This window comes from Garra rufa, chromosome 18 (assembly GCF_049309525.1).
Source record: "Garra rufa chromosome 18, GarRuf1.0, whole genome shotgun sequence".
NCBI classification, from domain to species: Eukaryota; Metazoa; Chordata; class Actinopteri; order Cypriniformes; family Cyprinidae; genus Garra; species Garra rufa.
The window spans coordinates 27,491,271-27,509,555 of record NC_133378.1 but is presented as its reverse complement, the minus strand read 5'-3'; the positions used below and the strand labels follow the sequence as shown (position 1 = coordinate 27,509,555).

The 18,285-nt window shown below is 36.3% G+C and overlaps 1 protein-coding gene across 1 annotated transcript in view; it reads right to left on the bottom strand.

The window, feature by feature from the left end:
- pex14 (peroxisomal biogenesis factor 14) overlaps nt 1-18,285 on the bottom strand; it is a 91,100-nt gene that overhangs the window by 50,861 nt on the left and 21,954 nt on the right. Inside the window, exon 3 of the mRNA XM_073823498.1 lies at nt 3,485-3,569. Within this exon, the coding sequence (XP_073679599.1) occupies nt 3,485-3,569 (85 nt within the window). The remainder of the gene's footprint in view (nt 1-3,484; nt 3,570-18,285) is intronic.

Here is an 18,285-nt window from a genome sequence, read left to right as displayed (position 1 = left end):
GATACAATTTCACATTCTCATTCAAAAGAACCACATTTCATCATAAACATCCAGCATATTAAGCCGCATAACCCAGCTGTGAATTATAAATGAAGCCGATCTACTGCTAACGAGAAGTACTGACCGAGGAAAATGCTAAAGATATAGAGACGTCATAATAGACCACTGATGTGAACAACAGCAGCCGGCAACTATGGATTTTGTCTCCAGTTACCTACACCGGTCATGGAGCTATTAGGCTCGCTTTCCTCTGCAGCTCTACTAGCACCATCGTAGGCCAAATCCACCTGCCTTTACCATTAATTAGTCCCGACAGAGTAAATTTCATTTTAAATAAGAGCTAAATGGAAAAAAAAGTCATGTCAGATAAGCACGGCGGTGCTAAGATTTACAATTATCAATAACATGCAGAGACAGATGAGTTATCGTGTTATAAAGGACAATGCTGACCTTGCTAAACTTAAATGTAATCAAGATAAAACTAATCCGACCTTTGTGAAGGACTATATTTTATTTTAAAAAATGATATGCATTTCAGCGCCGAAGTGATCGTCATTTTATGTGACTGATTTTAAAGTTTTAAGACCTGCTTGCAAAACACTCAAATAAGCCATAAAGTGAGACAGATTACATTGTGCTTCTCGATTTCCATCACTGCCGCCCCCAAAGTGATTCGCTAAAACATCACAATGTCATTTTCAGTGCTGGCTTTTGAAAAAAATCTCTGGAAAAAGATCAAAATACAGCGTACGGATTGATTTCTATCCTGCACACACTCAGGCCGGTGATCTGATCTGAAAGGGGTTTGTGCTATAGGAGAGATAGTGGTGGGTTATGCATCAAACACACATATTGATTGATACCTAAACTGCTCTGAATTTAGAGTGAATGCATATGTATGCTCACAACACGTTACTTCTCTGGTCGATAAAACTTTCCGATGCATTCCAGTGCTTTAATATTTATGATAACAGCTAAATTAAGTAAAAGCTTTAAAATGCTGGGAGGTAGCATAATTGACAATTCCATTGAAAGTGCAGGAGGGTTTGTCAATATTAATTTTCTGGATCCCAAAGAAGCGTCCCAGCTGATAGGTCATTTATCCACACAGCTGGGATCAAGCTCTCGGCAGCCCGATCGACCCTCACCTGACCCTCCGGGGCATCCAACAATGGCCTCGACCTCTGACCCCTAAAAGCCAATGATCTCATCCCATGAAAATCTTGAGCCAAAGTCCACTGGACTACATGCTGTTCCTAAAACTGAGCTGTCTTTAAAGCGATTGTTCATCCCAAAAAATGACAGTTGTGTAATTATTTACTCTGCCAAAACCTTCAACGTTCTTTCTTCTGTCAAACACATATAGCAGAACGTACAAGCTGTTCTTTACTGCACAATGGGCCTCATTTACGAAACATGAGCAGAACAAATTTGTGTCTAAATCATTCGAAATGTCATTCTGACGTAAACTTTCGAATTCACTAAAATGTTTGCATTTTCAAAATGTTAGTTGGTAGGAAAATGTACACTCGCTCCCTACCACTTGTAAACGGAGCATAAAACGGAAAACTGATGACACTGAATTTTAAAGCACTGCTATAATAATAATATTTTACAAGTTAATTAGCTCACTCTTTTTTTGGTAGCTGAAAGTTGACAACTGTTCAACTTAAAACACACCGTTCGTCACGGTTACTTTTTCCCAGCCGCCCAGTCAATGGAGAAATACCACACCGACCAATCATCCTACTTGTATACCAACAATCTAATATTCAGTAATATTCTTCAAAATGAGATAGTAGTTAGGCATGTTGCGATAGTCTGTGTTCACAATGTTAAGCCGCAAAACCGGTTATGTCACTTGCCCACCGTGGCACCTCCCCCCCCCCACCATTTATAGTAAAAAATTAATTTAGTTAATTTAGAGAACATGAGCGCGTTTAGAAACTGAACGCGACTGTTCAATGCAGAGTGCCAAATCAGTCATTGGATTGGTTAGATTATACAGGATTTCCAGAAGACGCATGTCGCATTCCGCCTGGAAACAAAAATGCAGTGGCAAGAACCCCCTCACAAAAGAAGAAAGCCGTCATGTTCACAATTTTGACGACAAGCGCTTATCAGGATCAGCTAAATGCTGGATTTTCAAAAGTATGTGAAAAATGTCAAGTTCGCCGCATAAAAGCCGTCAGTCTAAAGGTCCGGCAACACAAGACTAAGGTGAGACAGACAAGACAATGCCGGAAGATTTAGTTTTAAAATAAAATGCAAAAGTGCCTGTTTTAAAAATATTTTGGATCTTAAAAAAGCCTGTTGACTTTTGCCAATTATCTAAGGTGATTTTGAAAGTGTTTTTAAACATTAGTTTCTTATTTATTTGGTTTCACCGTGTTTGCTGATTTTTTAAATAAAGTTTAAAGCCTATATATAGCATGTGTATTTTATTCATTTTGTTAATAAATTAATCATTCTATGTTTACTATAAGTGAGTTTGTCATTGTATTTTATTCATTTTGTTAATAAATTAATCATTCTATGTTTACTATAAGTGAGTTTGTCATTGTACTGTTTCGTTGTTGGCACCGAATTGCTGCTAATTCGAAAGTGAAAGTAAAATGCGCACATGCATTTACAAGCTATTATAAAGCAAGGAATTACTGGTATTACCAGTGTGGTCACACATTCGATTAACCTGTGGGAAAATTTCCTTAATGTCACATCCATGATACTAGTAAAACGTTCAGCTGTCTAAAAATGCTTTGGTGGACACACGTCAACTAAATATTTATTGTTGGGCATATGGCCTGTCAATCTTTGCTTTACATTTATGAAATATACTGGAGCCAAACCTGAGACTCCTGAACTTACGTCATAGTAATTCATAAACACTGCCAACATACACGTTTAACCACTGTTGGGCATGTTACTTTGAAAAAGTAATAGGTTATAGTTACTAGTTACTTCCCACAAAGAGTAACTGAATTAGTAACCGAGTTACATCATTATAAAAGTAACTCATTTCCAGGAAAAGTAACTAATTTTTTTTCCAAAAATGTTCAAATGTGTCAAATAACTTAAATGTCCCAGATATTAAATATGCTAAATGAATAAAATGGACACTAATTGTTTGTCCATTTTGGAGCTCAACAGCATCAGTCCTAATTTACTTTTCATTGTAAATAAAAGTAAAAAGAACAGGATGAACAGCATTCTACAGAAAAGGGAAGGTCATAGAAGTTTGGAATGACACAAGGAGGCGTACAAGATTTTAATTTTAATTTTGGGGGAACTGTCTTTTTAACCTAACACTGCAAAAAGGCTTTCTTTACTAAACCAATTCCACTCAGGTTTGAAATGAATAACAAAAGCATTCAGCTGGTTAAATTTAAGGTCAAAGTCTTGGAACGGAGCCATCTCGTATCCATTCGGCCTGTAAAAATGTAACGTTTTACATTAGGTTCAGGAACGTACTGATGACGCTCACCTTTTTTCTTCAAGAAAGCTTTTCTGGTTGCCAGGGGGCTTTGACGAACTTGCTGGTTTTGTAGAAACCTGACTGCCGTGGCAATCTGCGAAGACAAAAAAAACATTTGCAGCGTGAAATGAGCTCATCAGTATAATAGAAAGTCATCAGTAAATTAACTTCATTGGAAATGAGAGGAAGACTCAGAAATTCTTGCAAGGCGGCTGAATGATTGTACATTTCCAACTCCCCAAGGTATATCATCAGCCAACAACAGGAACTTATAAAACAGCCCTCCCCCTCCCAATAAGTATATAGAGGCCAGACCACCAAACCACTTTAGAGATAAATCTAGGAAATGAGTGAATCAGCAGTTATAAAATTATCCCATCAAGGTTTGCTGAACAAATGGGGTATGGAGTTTAATTTGCCATTATCCTCTTTAAGACAAACTCCTAGCCTTAAGTGAGCAGGGACTGAAAATCTATACTTAATGCTGAAGTGCCCATCTGTATCTAATAACGGCAGAATACCTGGCTAAAAACTTCAGCGATTCTTAAAGAAGAAAATGCATTATGATCAAATCACCTAGGCTGCATGTTGTAATGACTGAGTGTTAATGCACTAGAAAATTAAATATCATCAGAACACGTGTAGTCGGAAGTGCAGCGCCGCTCTGCATCGATTCCACCGCGCGTTTTCCTTCGAGATGCACCTTGATCTGCCACTTTAGCTTGCTTCTCCTAGAATTAAAAAAGGGTCTCCTCCTCAAACACCATTATAGCATGAATTTGAAGTGCGGCCTCTGAAGTGGTGCTTTTAAAGAACAGATAAACATGAAATAACATCTGGAGATAGGGGGAAACGCACACTCAAGGATAAAGCCGAGCCGCCTCGTTATCGCACCTGTGGTCCCTGTGATTCAATTGTAAAAGTCATCCCTCTAATAGGTTGAAAGGTTTTGATTACTGTTCTTTTTCTTTAAGCGGCAAAAGATAAAAAGTGATTGAGAGCGCTGTCTGTGGTAATCCGTTTTAGGTAATGCATTGCATATACTAAAGACCTGTTTCAATCCAAAAGGATTGCATTTTGAAAATAGGCTGAGAAGAATGTGTAATAGTCAGGCCAGCTGTATAATTCTGCGGCGACAAATCAAGACAGAGTGAGTCGGGGAACCGGTTTTCCTTTCAAAAACACATCATATTGATTTCAGCTTCAATTTATGGGGAACAACTTTGACTTTGTTGGATGAAGACGGAAGACCAAAAGGGGGGCACTGCCGATTTGGGGAACGGCATGAGATTATGATTCCGATAATTGGAATAAGCAAGCGGGCAGGCCACATTTGTCTTCAAATATATATATATATATATACACGACTGAGTCAGAGTCTGCTTACGACGCATCCTTAGTCACACCTGGTTTCAGAACACATCAGGGACAACATTTTACCGTAACATGATCTTTGCAAACTTGTTACTCAAAGGGTAAGGACATTTTTGGATTTCTATATTAGCGTCAGGAATTAACCTTTTTTCTTTTACATTTACAAAGGGTATTTTTCTAACCATCAACAAAAACAGACTTTGTTATCCATTTGTCACTGTTTAATTTATTTTGCCATTAATGTCATTGTTCATTATTTTCACCTATAAAATTAACAAATTTATGCAATATTTTGCATTAGGCAAAAAGTAAAATGTGTGTTTAAAAAAAAAAAAGCAATTCTATTTTTGGCCCTAAATGTTCACTTTCTGTGGGTTTTTTTTTCTCATTTTCAGTATTTATGAGATATTCATGACAACATTAAGAGTATAATTTCAATACATAATTTACAATAATATAACTTTTTCTTAAGAAGCAATCACTATACAAAAACATACAAGTAACTACAAAAGTACTGATAAAAATCATATAGAATCCTACAGAAATCTTACACAAGTCACAAACTGGTTTCTCTTCCCCTTTTAATAAATATGAATGAGTGATTCTTGAATGTCCAATTCGACATCTTGTATATACACTGCGCTATATATACACTTAAGGCATATCAAATTTAGTCACCTGGAAACCTAATGACAAGAAAATTGCAAAGTCCACATAGTCAAACACACTAAAACCACTCCCGCTTCATAAATGAACAAGTTCAGCTCAGTTCTGGGAAATCTTCAAACGTGAATCGCAAGTTAAAATCAGTATTGAATGTATGAGGTTTTTGAGTTGTTGTAGAATGACACAATAAGCGCTTTTACAATCCAGAAACGCTCTTTCCCCGCTCTATAAACACCACGTAAACTGCATAAACCATCAATTTCGTTATTCACTGCACAAAAACGATGTCAGGCACGTTCGGCGTACAGTAAATCACATTTTACAGGAAAAGAAAATTCTCTATTGAGTCGGGGCCGGCGAAAAAAAACAAGCGCAGGGATGTTTCATTTAAGATTATAAAGACAAAGGGGTCAAAATCGCGGCTCCTCGGCTTGAAATACGACTCCTTTTTGTGATTGAGACTAGCTTTTACTTGGATGGAAGGGGCACGGCATTCTTGTAAACACTTCTCTAAAAGATGGGATCAAAGTGGGATAACAAATGAGGGCGATGTCCATTTATTTTTCAAGAGTGTTACGTCTGTTCTTCAGGGAGAAGAAAAGTGCTTTTCTTTGCAGATGACACGGCTGCTTTATGCAAGTTCCACCCAGACATCTCAATCAATTATAACCACATTGCACAGATTTTAGTCTTGTCTACTTATTGACGTATAGATCACCCTCGTTGTCGTATAAGGTAGCAGCACGCGATTGTGCTTTTAAGGGGGAGAGCTGTATCACTACATGTCAGTACAAGGCACATTTGGTTTGCCAAGCAAAATATTAACTCAAATTAAAAAGGTGGGTGCGTGTTTCTTTGCTGAATACCAGTAAATACTCTTTGTTAATCAACCATTATTTTCTAGTGTTTCTTGTAAGGCTAAAATTGCTAATGCACGGAAAGTGCTCCCTGTTCTAACCGATAATCTTTACAAATGAGATGAATGATCAAGTGTCAGGTGCAACCTAAAAAGTGGTGAAAACTCAATCATAGGGGCCAAGCAACATTAAGGGCCACGTCTGGAGACATGCCTGCCGTGAACATGATGACTGGACAAGGTCTTGCAAATCGCGCCGTGTCCGTTATTGAGTTTGGATCGGACCGAGTTTTAACAGAGCACTTTTGCCACCCGTTCGCCTTAAATTTGGAGGAGGTCGTTCCCCTTAACGTGATGATATTGATCGCGAAAGAAACATAAATGTCCTATTAGGGACCTCGTATGACGCTTCCTTCATTTTAGTCTCCTTTAAACAAGTTAAAAGTTCAATATCTGGTCTATAGTACAAGACGAAATTAGATAAATCGCCAAATTTTGACAGTCAGCTTAATGTCAAAAGTGTCCCGATTGACTTGAATTTATCTTACTTACCCTAAAAATGACATTCTAAGAATAACCAGTGAATTATGACCAGATTAGTTATTCATCTCTCCAATTTTAAAAGCATAAAACAGTTTGTAAAAAAATAAATAAATTCCAAACTGTAAAAATTAAAGAGGAAGCTTCGCTTATAAATGCTGCTATTTAACTAGCAGATATGAGAAGGAAGACTTCCTTAGCAAATTTTGCAAACAGGTCAAACAGGGAAATATAACTTTGCTAAAGGCAACACACATTCACAAAGGAACTATTAAACCAAACATGATTAAATCAGTTGTGGATGGAGGGGGAAAAAGGATTTATTTTAATATCACAAAAGCGGTCAAAATGCCAATAACATTATAAATATTTATATTTTTTTAATAATTGGTAAAATCAATGTTTTAAATACAAATAATGTAAGTGGAAGAGCTAGAGGGGTCTTTACACTTGGATAATATAGTTTAACAAGTGAATATAGTGAATTTTTTCAGATATTTTAGGTAATGTGTAAGTACGTAGTTAAAATAAACACTTCACAGCAAACAGTTCACCAGTTTTTGGTGCACTTTTGCCATTTTAATAATAATAATTATCATTATTTTAATAAAAAAACATGCAATAGACGCCTTGAACAAAATAGAAAATTTAAAGTTGTTTGTAACAGATAACAGGTTTTATTCAATTTTCATTAGCTACGTAAATTTGCTATGAAATTAAAAATAAAAGTACTAAAATGTTCAATTCAATTTCCTCCAGTTCTTTGTCACTGAATTTGACAGAAACAATCTAGAAAATACAATTGTGCTGCAGTGGCTATTTCTATGAAAAAACTAAAATAGCATTCACAGTGTAGGTACCTAAGGTCCACAAACTTTGAAGGCGGCAGCGTAAAGACGTGAAATGAAGTTACAGACCAAATGTGTGTCTGACTGTACACGAGTCTGACGTTAAGCTACAGGACTGTTGACAGTAATGACCGCTCCGTGAGAAAGGACAAGAGCTACAGCAGCAGAAGGTGGGGGCCATCAGTTGGCACTTAAAAGGAAAGGGTAAAGGAAGCTAAAAGGAAATCATTAGCAGGTCTGGGGATCCAGTCTCAGCGTGAATCAATTCATTTCAAATTGCCCTGTACATTTGTGAAGAAGCACCCCTGATATAATAAAGGCCTAATAGACACTGATCCAATTGTGTTAGGTTGGTCTCAGATTCCTACAAAACAATGGTTTCAGAAGAAGAGAGAGGGAGAAAGAGATCGCAGTCGACTTTCTATATTAATTAACCTCTCTCATGAATGTTTCCATGACATAGATGGATATCTAGGACGCTTTAAGCGCTCCGACTCTATGAAATTGCTACGTGGGTTTCCATGTAGTCAGATTCCTTTCAACTCCTGATGGGTTGATGCACAAAATGCTGTTTTTAATCTTTTATAATTAGATCTCAAAATGCCCTTCTAATTATGACAACTTCCGCATTAAATGACCTTTATCGAAGAGAACCCACTGAGAACAGTCAGGCATGAACTGTGTGTGCATGAGGGAGAGAGTTCATCTAAAACAGCTGTATAAAATCAATTCTTACTGATCAACTCCACACCCACACGACACAGACATTGCATACATCAATAAACCTTTACCATACTTCATAAAGCAGCATTTTAACCCATTTTTGCTTTTTTTAAATTGTGATTTTTGGAAAGTTTGATCTTTTATTAATTAAGTAAAATTTCAAATTTTCAAAAAATTCAAATGTTATTACACATGCAATAAAAGTCAATGGAGTCTAAAACAACACTGGGCTTCATAAAAAAAAAAAAAATCTAAATATTTTCTAGAGTTTTCGACAGAAGAAAGAAATCCATACCGTTTCGGAATGACAAGAGGGTGAGTAAATGTTGACAGAATTTGTATTTTTAGGTGAACTATCCCTTTAAAATGTTCTGCTTGCCCCCCATCATGATCACGGTCTTCAGCATAACTGTGCGGTCTGTTTACGACTCTGAACTAGTGAAAAAAGTGCATGAAAAGGGAATATCTCAGTCAGTTATGACTTTACCCATCTTCCTTATGCAACCAAATCCACTTTCAAAAGGTCACATTCGTGATAAATAGATATATGCAAAAAGAGCCATTACTGATGACAAAGTAGAGCGACACACATTTTCCATGTGCTCCGAGTGGATTGAGCGCAGAGACCCGCGATTACAGTGCTGATATTCAAATCACGGTGGAGGCAATTTTTTTATGAATGTTCTGAACTTTGACAACTTAAAGGTCACAACGAATTTTAACATCAAAACAAAACAAAACAAAAAAATACAATGGATACAATAGCAAATAAAAGGACAGTTGAAAGTTTTATGTGATCTACAAAGGTTTGAAAATAAGTAAAAGTATGAGAAAAACTAAAGCCCTCCGGACAAGATTTAGAATCCAGGAGACAATGATTTTTTTCCAAGACTGTTTCAGTTGTTTTTGATGATTTACATAAACTCACAAAGCCAAATTTCAGCCAAATAAAAGCTTTAGAATTAGGCTTAAATACCTAAAAATGTATACTGACTACATATATTCACATAATCATGTAAAACTGCATTAATTTCAATGACCTTTGCAAGCCTGGAAACCACATGTATACATTTCTATAATATACAATAACAATCATGTACATACATGCTGCTCACATATTATTGTAGCCCAGTTTGTGCTGAATACAGTATTATTAGACTTTAGCCATTATTATGTTTTTAAGATACTGAAAAAAGCACAAATGTCAGGGCATGTCAAAAGTTCTAAAGGGCCCTAAAACACCCTCAGATCCCAGAGGGTTAAAACATTATTCATCACATCAACAGCATATCATGCTATATTACTTTCACAGGAGAGACTGAGATAAAAATTAAATATAGTAAAACATTAGGGTAACACTTTACAATAAGGTGTCATTTTTTTCCATTAGTAAATGTATTAACTAACATAAATGATCAGTGAACAATACATTTGTTACATTATTTATTAATCTTACTTTGTGTTAGTTAAAAAAAATACAGTTGTTTATTGTTCATGTTAGTGCATTAACTAACTAATGTTAACAAAACACAACTTGTGATTTTAATAATGCACAAGTAAATGCTGAAATTAACACTAACTAAGCTTATAAAATAAACACTGTAGAAGTACTGTTCATTTTTAGTTCGTGTTAACTAATGTAGCTAACTAATGTTAATTAATTAACCTTATTGTAAAGTGTTACCTATGATAATATGAATGAATATTATGAATGCATAAATGAATACATTTAAAACTTCTCATGAACCAAATTATTATTTAAGCCTAATGTAAAAAAAATTCACATATGTGACCCTGGACCACAAAACCAGTCATAAGGTTAAATTTTACAAAACTGAGATATATACATCATATGAAAGCTCAATAAATAAGCTTTCTATTGATGTATAGTTTGTTAGGATAGGACAATATTTGGCCGAGATATAACTATTTGAAAATCTGGAATCTAAGGGTGCAAAAAAATCAAAATACTGAGAAAATCACCTTTAAAGTTGCCCAAATTAAGTTCTTAACAATACATATTACTAATCAAAAATTACATTTTGATAGGTTTACAGTAGGAATTTTACAAAAAATCTTAATGTAACATGATCTTTACTTAATTTCCTAATGATTTTTGACATAAAAGAAAAATCAATAATTTTGACCCATACTATGTATTTTTGGCTATTGCTACAAATATACCCCAGCGATTTAAGACTGGTTTTGTGGTCCAGGGTCACTTATGTGACCCTGAAGCACAAAACCAATCATAAGGGTCAATTTTTCAATGAAATTGAGATTTATACATCATCTGAAAACAGAGTAATTGTTATGATAGGACAATATTTGAGATACAAATATTTTTAAAATATTTTAAAAATCTAAATATTGAGAATATCGCCTTTAAACTTGTCCAAATTAAGTTCTTAGCAATGCATATTACTAATAAAAAAATTAAGTTTTGGTATATTCACGGTAGGAAATTTACAAAATATCTTAATACTTTACTTAACATTCTAATGATTTTTGACATAAAATACAAAACGATAATTCTGCCCCATACAATGTATTTTTGGCTATTGCTACAAATATACCCGTGCTAGTTAAGACTGGTTTTGTGGTCTATGGTCACATTAAAACACACTCACAAATGTATAAAGTCAGCCTTTTCACAGTTTTATGGCGGCACTGACACACATGTGAACACACAGATGCACATGAGCTCAACAAATGTGCTCAGACGTTTGCCAACAACTTGCCTCACTCTGCCCAGGCTAATCTGTAACACTAGCCTAACTAGTACTCAATACTTTCGATTACAGACCTGAAATATTTCCTCTTAACATGTAAATCAATAGAACACGGTAAAGCGGAGCATTTGCTGGAAACATTTCTGTTAATGTGGGGCAAATTTATCTTAATCGTTATTATTAACTGTTGGGAGATATGTCCAGCTTTCACATGTGATCATTTGTTTCCGCTAATGAGAGAGCCAAAGCGTCTGTGGTGCCGGAATTACACATCCGACACATTTCGCCGGGTCATGAGGTGTTCGATATTAAGACTTAAAATATATTTAAAAGATGCGTGACAAAAAGACAGTTTTGGCGTTCATTTAATTGAATGTTTTAATTAATCATCAAGGTTTTTACCATTAATTTTAGACTTGACTAAAACATCTATTAAAAAGTTAAATGTGTGTTCAATATAAGGCAGAATTGTTCATACAGCAGATTTTTGACAAAAAAGATGGCAGTTAATTTAATTTATTATTGCTTAATGAATAATACCACTTAATAAAATAAACAGTAATCTTGCGGTCTAAGCATTATAGTTTAAATATGATAACTAATTTTTTGACCATTATTTTTTATCATTCTAAGAAAAAAAACATGAAATATGTGTGTACGAGAGAGAAAGAGACAGAAAGATGAAACTGTGGCCCCTGGACTCGGCAGTGAAGGGAAAAAAAACAGTACTTAGCCCGGCTCACCGCAAATATTCCAGCAGTAATCCAGTAATGGATACTTCCTCAGCTCCACAATTGGTCAAAATGTTTTCATACAATAATTTAATTCAGAAACACTTTTACAAAGCAAGAGTAATCAATTTTAATTAGTTGATCCCCCCCCCAATTGTATAAAGTTTAATGTACTGCCATCGATCCTCTTTGTTCTTTAATGCAGTGCTGCTTTCCTGTAATTTGAGGCATTTTTTTTCTCTACTTTTACAGTCAATGATGACATTCGGTGACAGGCCGTGCAAAATGTCTCCGAGTTGCAAATGAGCAGGGCGTAAACACACACACACACACACACACACACACACACACACACACACACACACTCAATGCCAATTCATAACAAAACCTGCAGAAAAAAACCCAAACATCCGATTTCAAGACAATCTAAAGGAAACGGTGCACAAATTAATAGCAGCCTATCATGACTTTGTGGCACATCCTAATAACACGTTGCAATTCGGCTTGCAGATAAACACAAAGGCGTTCTTAAACCCTACGCTGGATCCTTGTCCTTCATTTTCAGAGACACTACCACCCTTCACATCCAATTAGCTAATTGAAGCAAAATGAAAACAGCACCAATGGCAACAACGCCGCACTCGTGTCCAAACCGCACAATGCGGGGTTTATGGAGACGAAGGAAGAGCCTTCTTGTCAGCTACGACTGCCATAACCCTGACGAGTGTCTTCCCTCTCCTCTCAAGACGCCCACCTACAATCACACACACTTGCACACAAAATCAAAGTGTACAATTTTGCGTCAACGTCTCTTACACTAAACTAGCTAATAGTACGTTGACAATTAAAAAGAAAGGAAATGTGCTTGCCGGTGGTTAGTTGATTAGGCATAAGCACAATATGACACTGAAAGAGGACGGCCACGCCACCGGCAGACAGATTATGACATTCTGGTGACATTATCATCTCACGACGGCTTGCATTCAATGCTTATTGCGTGTTGCGGATCAACAGTTTTGCAGTCTTCAAAAAGGTGAAGAATTGGTGGTGTGACCCTCTTGCTCGATGACCCTCCTCTCAATTACGGAGAGCAAAAAATTAAGTGTCAAGTGTAACAAAAACACACGGTAGGGTGGATGCAGTTTGTATAAGGCAGAGAAAGTTTAAAGAAGTAAGATCAGACAAGGAAAGAGACAAAGACAGGGCAGGTTGGCCTCCCACGGCTCTCAGGGAACATCTCAGAAGATGAATACCACCATCTACTGGCTTCAAAAGGAAGCTGAGCAACAACCGGGCTCGTCCGAGTGAACCGACAGGCCTCCCAGGCTGGGTGATAGTCAGAGCTGTCAGGAACGATTAGATGACAATAGAGCTCGCATTTAAAGAGATATTCAGACCACAAATAGTGTCACATGACTGAGAAGAGCTGTAAGTGTTTAATCCACCAATGAGATTAAACTGTCTTCAAACCACAGCGACAGGAAAACTAACTAGTTTTAATTTAGTACATAAAAACAAACTGGAACATTTTAATTATCACACTGACTGAAACTACTGAGAAAAAAAAAAGAGCTGTTTTGTTTTTCTTGCAAAATGTTTTGGAATGGGGTAGAAAATAAAAGAGTGGCAGAGTGATTTATGCTTGTTGACTCATATGGAGAATTGCTGTTACTCAACTGAAGCCACAGAATCTGAGAAATGCTTGTCTGCGAGAATAATCGTACATTTCTAAAGGTTCAGCCAGAATGTACAGGTTTTACTGCATAATTGCCCAAAGCATGTCTGCGGTGCGATGGTGCCACCCATCCCTGTTCTCAAACCTGCGTATAAATCAGTTCAGCTTGCGTAAAAACCCTCTTGACCCTGCCCAAGCAACAATAACCATGAAAAACACCAAAACACAATGGAATGAACAAGCAGGGATTTGATCACACGCAGAAGTTCAAACAAGATTGACAGATCAGACTGGCTTTCAAAGGGAAGTTTCATATAGACACACCTTACAGGGATAGTTCACCCCAAATTGAATAAAAGATGACAGAATTTACATCCTCATGTCGTGCAAAACACGTATGACTTTCTTTCTTCTGTGGAACACAAAAGACAGAATGTTTTTTTGTCTATACAATTAAAAGTCAGTGGGGTCCAAACCAATACTAATCCTCACCGACTCATTCTATTGACAAAAAAAAACACTAAGACAGGGTGAGGGTAAATTAATGAAATATCTTTTTAAAACCAGTAAACAATTATGAACACATGGGTTATTACAATCCAAAATAGCTTTGTTGCAGTATCAGATGCAATATGTGCTCAATACGTGAGACTCTATGTGAGTCTTTGCTGTGCCCGGAGGTGACCCGCGATGGCTTTATGGGGCATGAGGATCTAGACGTGTGTGTGTGTGTGTGTGAGTGTGAGTCCTGCTCCAGTGTCACAGCATGGCGTGTTGGAGCCCAGGGGCTGCGCTGGCAGGCCACTCACTGACAGACACACACCTGCTCTGACATTTCCTGCCGACCTTGACTGAGAAAAACACATGACAATACCTCTCCGCTGAGTCCCACGAGACTGTTGTCCTTCTCTCTTGCTCTCTCCCCAACTCCTTTAAAGGAATAGTTCAGCAAAAACTAAAATTCTGTCATTATTTCCACTTCCTGCTGTTCTAAACTTGTCTTTATTTCTTTTGTGGGATACAAAACACATCAGCTCTAGAAACCCAAATGAAAAAAACCTGACTGTTTTGTGAACTCATTCAGTCAAAAAGAACAATTTTGACCCTGGACCACAAAACCAGTCTTAAGTAGCATGGGTATATTTGTAGCAATAGTCACAATTATTGATTTTTCTTTTACACCACAAATCATTAGGATATTATGTAAAGGTCATGTTCCATTAAGATATTTTGTAAATTTCCTAACGTAAATATATCAAAGCTTAATTTTTGATTAGTAATATGCATTACTAAGAACTTCATTTGGACAACTTTAAAGGCGATTTCCTCAATATTGTGATTTTTTGGCACCCTCAGATTTCAGATTTTCAAATAGTTGTGCCTCGGCCAAATATTGTCCTATCCTAACAAACTATACATCAATGGAAAGTTTATTTATTCAGCTTTCTCAGTTTTGTGGTCACAATTTATTCACAGATTGGACATTACTTCTATATAAAAGCAAACACACATGGTTTGAAAACAGCTTACAGAATCCAAATTCAGAAATCAGTTTTACAAAAACACTACCTTTTAAGAATTCAGAGTCAGGGTCACTTTTGAACATTTTTGAAGTTTCTTATGCTCACCATTGCTGCATTTATTTGTTTAAAAATACAAAATAATATTATTACAACTTAAAGAAGTTTTGTATTGTTAGATATTTAAAAAATATATAATTTAAATGTTTTAATAAAATTAAAGTCAATGATATCGTTGACATGCTGAGAATTATTCTATCAGTGAAAAATCATGATCATACATTACGATTCAAATGTTTAGGGTTGGCAAGGTTTTTTTTTTTGTATGGGTTATGTTTTTGACAAAAAAAGTTGCTTATGCTTACCAAGGCTGCATTTATTTGATTAAAAATACAGTAAAAACTGCAATGTTGTGAAATATTATTACAATTTAAAGTAAATGTTTTGTTTTAATATATTTTAAAATGTAATTTACTCTGTGATGGCAAAGCTGAATTTTCAGCAGTCATTACTCCAGTGTTCAGTATCACACAATCCTTCAGAAATCATTCTAATATGCTGATTTGGTGCTCAAGAAATACTTCTTAATATTATTTCTTAATATTTTGATGAAGAGAGAGTTTAAAAGAACAGCATTTATTTGAAACAGAAACCTTTTTCAATATTATAAATGTCCTTACTGTCACTTGATTCTTTTTATCTTTTTTGAAATGTGAATTCTTCAGAGCCCATTCATTGTAATTGCATAGGGGGGAAAATAAGCCTTACATTCAATACAATTTTTTAATCAAAATGAGAATGTGTAAATGATTATTTTATTTTAGCAACAACCTAAATATTTCAAGTCATATATTTAATATCCCACAAAAAGGCTGCTTACAACTCTCACCTCTCCCCCAACTCTTTCACAACCAGCTTCTCCCCAGAAGTGACCGTCGCAGTTTAAGCAGGCAGCCCACCCAAAACGGTGACATGTGCCACACTTACTGCCTATTCTGAGTGTTTAGGCCTGTCTGCCATTCTCTTGTTGTCACAACACTTAAAGCCCTCGGGCCGCTGGTCCAGGTGTTTGGCAGGGCTGCCAGCAGCTAGCAGATACATGCGGGTTCCTGTTTCTTGCTGTTCGTCTGATTTGTAAGAAGTGTTAATAATACAGCACTAATCTAAGATTGGGCTCCTGTTGATATACAAAGAATAAAAACGGTAGTTTATACGGATACATGCGAGTCCTCAGACGGACAGCAAAGTATTTTTTTGATCGCACTGCACACCTGACTCAGTCGGCACGGCAAAGAGTCGTCATCAACAATACTGCACTTACTAGAGCCCAGAGGCAACTGTGATTTTACATAAGCAAGTTCAAGCAGCGCCTTTGTCCTTTTGAGACCTATAAAATGCATAGTTACGGGCCCTCTGAGGGGATTTACTCTGAGAGAAGCAGGTACAGATCTATAATACAGTCTCCAGCAGCCTCTAGTGCCCACAAAAGGGGCAGCAACAGGTGCCTGTACACCCTCATATCAAACACATGCATATCACAACAACTGCAAACTGTCTTATTACCATTTTTCCACAACTTCCTGTAGGTTTACAGAGCTTGTGTACTCCATAAGAACTTTTATATGCCATAATGCAGCTCACTTGACTGATTCCTGATTGGCTTGTTAAAGCTGTAATCTTCCAGCGCCACACAGAGAGAAACAAGAAGCCTATTAGCATCTTCTCTGCATTATTTTTCATCAAACTGGTTAAAAGTGACACGTATTAATTAATATCTATTACTGGTTTTCTCCCTTTGAGGGGGCAAGATGTTGGGTTTGAAGGGGGGCGGGCAATTAGTCGAACAAAATAATCAAAATAGTGTATTTGAACGAGCGCTGATAAATGTCGCACGCGGTCCCATCTCAGAGAGCGAAGTGCAATATATTCTTGCTGTCACGTTCTATTAAACAGCTATTACAGTCTTGATAGAACTATTAGTCACTTCATTATTAATAACATTAATGTATTTACATTTTAGTGTACATGCCAGTTTTCCAGCAATAATTTATGAAGTCGACTTCAAATATTTCATAATGTTCTTCCATCTGAGCCTTTTTGAGCTTATTATTGATTGTGAAAACAGACGGAATTTTTATGTTCCCTCTCCGTCGACCTCACTCACTCTCTTAATGTATTGGCGAGGGGGCCTCTGCATTAAGAGACTGAAACAAAGTGCATTTACATCTGAAGCATAACTTCATAATTTACATTCCAACATTTATTAGAGGTGACAAATGAGTGTTTGGTCCACTCGCGCTTTTCCACAATACGGCACTTATTCAATCCGCATAAATTACGGCGCGGGATTGAGAGTGCTGGTGCAAATGATTCTATTACATTTATGCGGCGGTACACGCGTGTGTGCCCGCGGAGGTTATTCGAGGGGCGGCCGTCCTGTTTATGAACTAATCCATAAAGTGGCTACCTACAATAAGAATAAAAAGTGTGGAATAATGTATAAAAGGCTGTGTCGGCATGCAGCCTTGTATGGGAATCCTGTTAGACTAGAGCAAAGAAGACTAGAGCAGATTAGAGTACAGTACACTGAGAACTGGAGTAAAGTAGACAAGATTACAGCACACTGGACTCTAGTGCACTGGAGTAGAGTACAATGAAGTAAAGCAAATTACACTAAAGAATAGTAAAATAGACCACAGAGGAGTAAAGTAGACTAGGCCAGGGGTTTTCAAACTGTCCAATGCCAAGCATTCTGCATTTATACTGTGTGAGGAAATGTTAAATTATAAAGACAACAAAATTGAATATTACCACAACTTCTCCAAAATGCATGCCATAAATAAATGAACAATTCAATTGTAAGTACACAAATATACAGTTATCAAGCATTTGTCAATGTGAATGGTACAATATATATAAAAATAATAATAAATGGTAACTAATATTTAAAGTCTTAATTACACATTTATAGTTTACTAAAACTTTATTTAAAAAAAATTATTACCACCACAATTTTAGTGCTGTTAAATCGATTAACTGCAATTAATCACATCCAAAATAAAAGTTTGCATTTACATAATATATGTGTGTGTGCTGTGTATATTTATAAACATGTAATATCTAAAGTACACATTTATACAGTTTA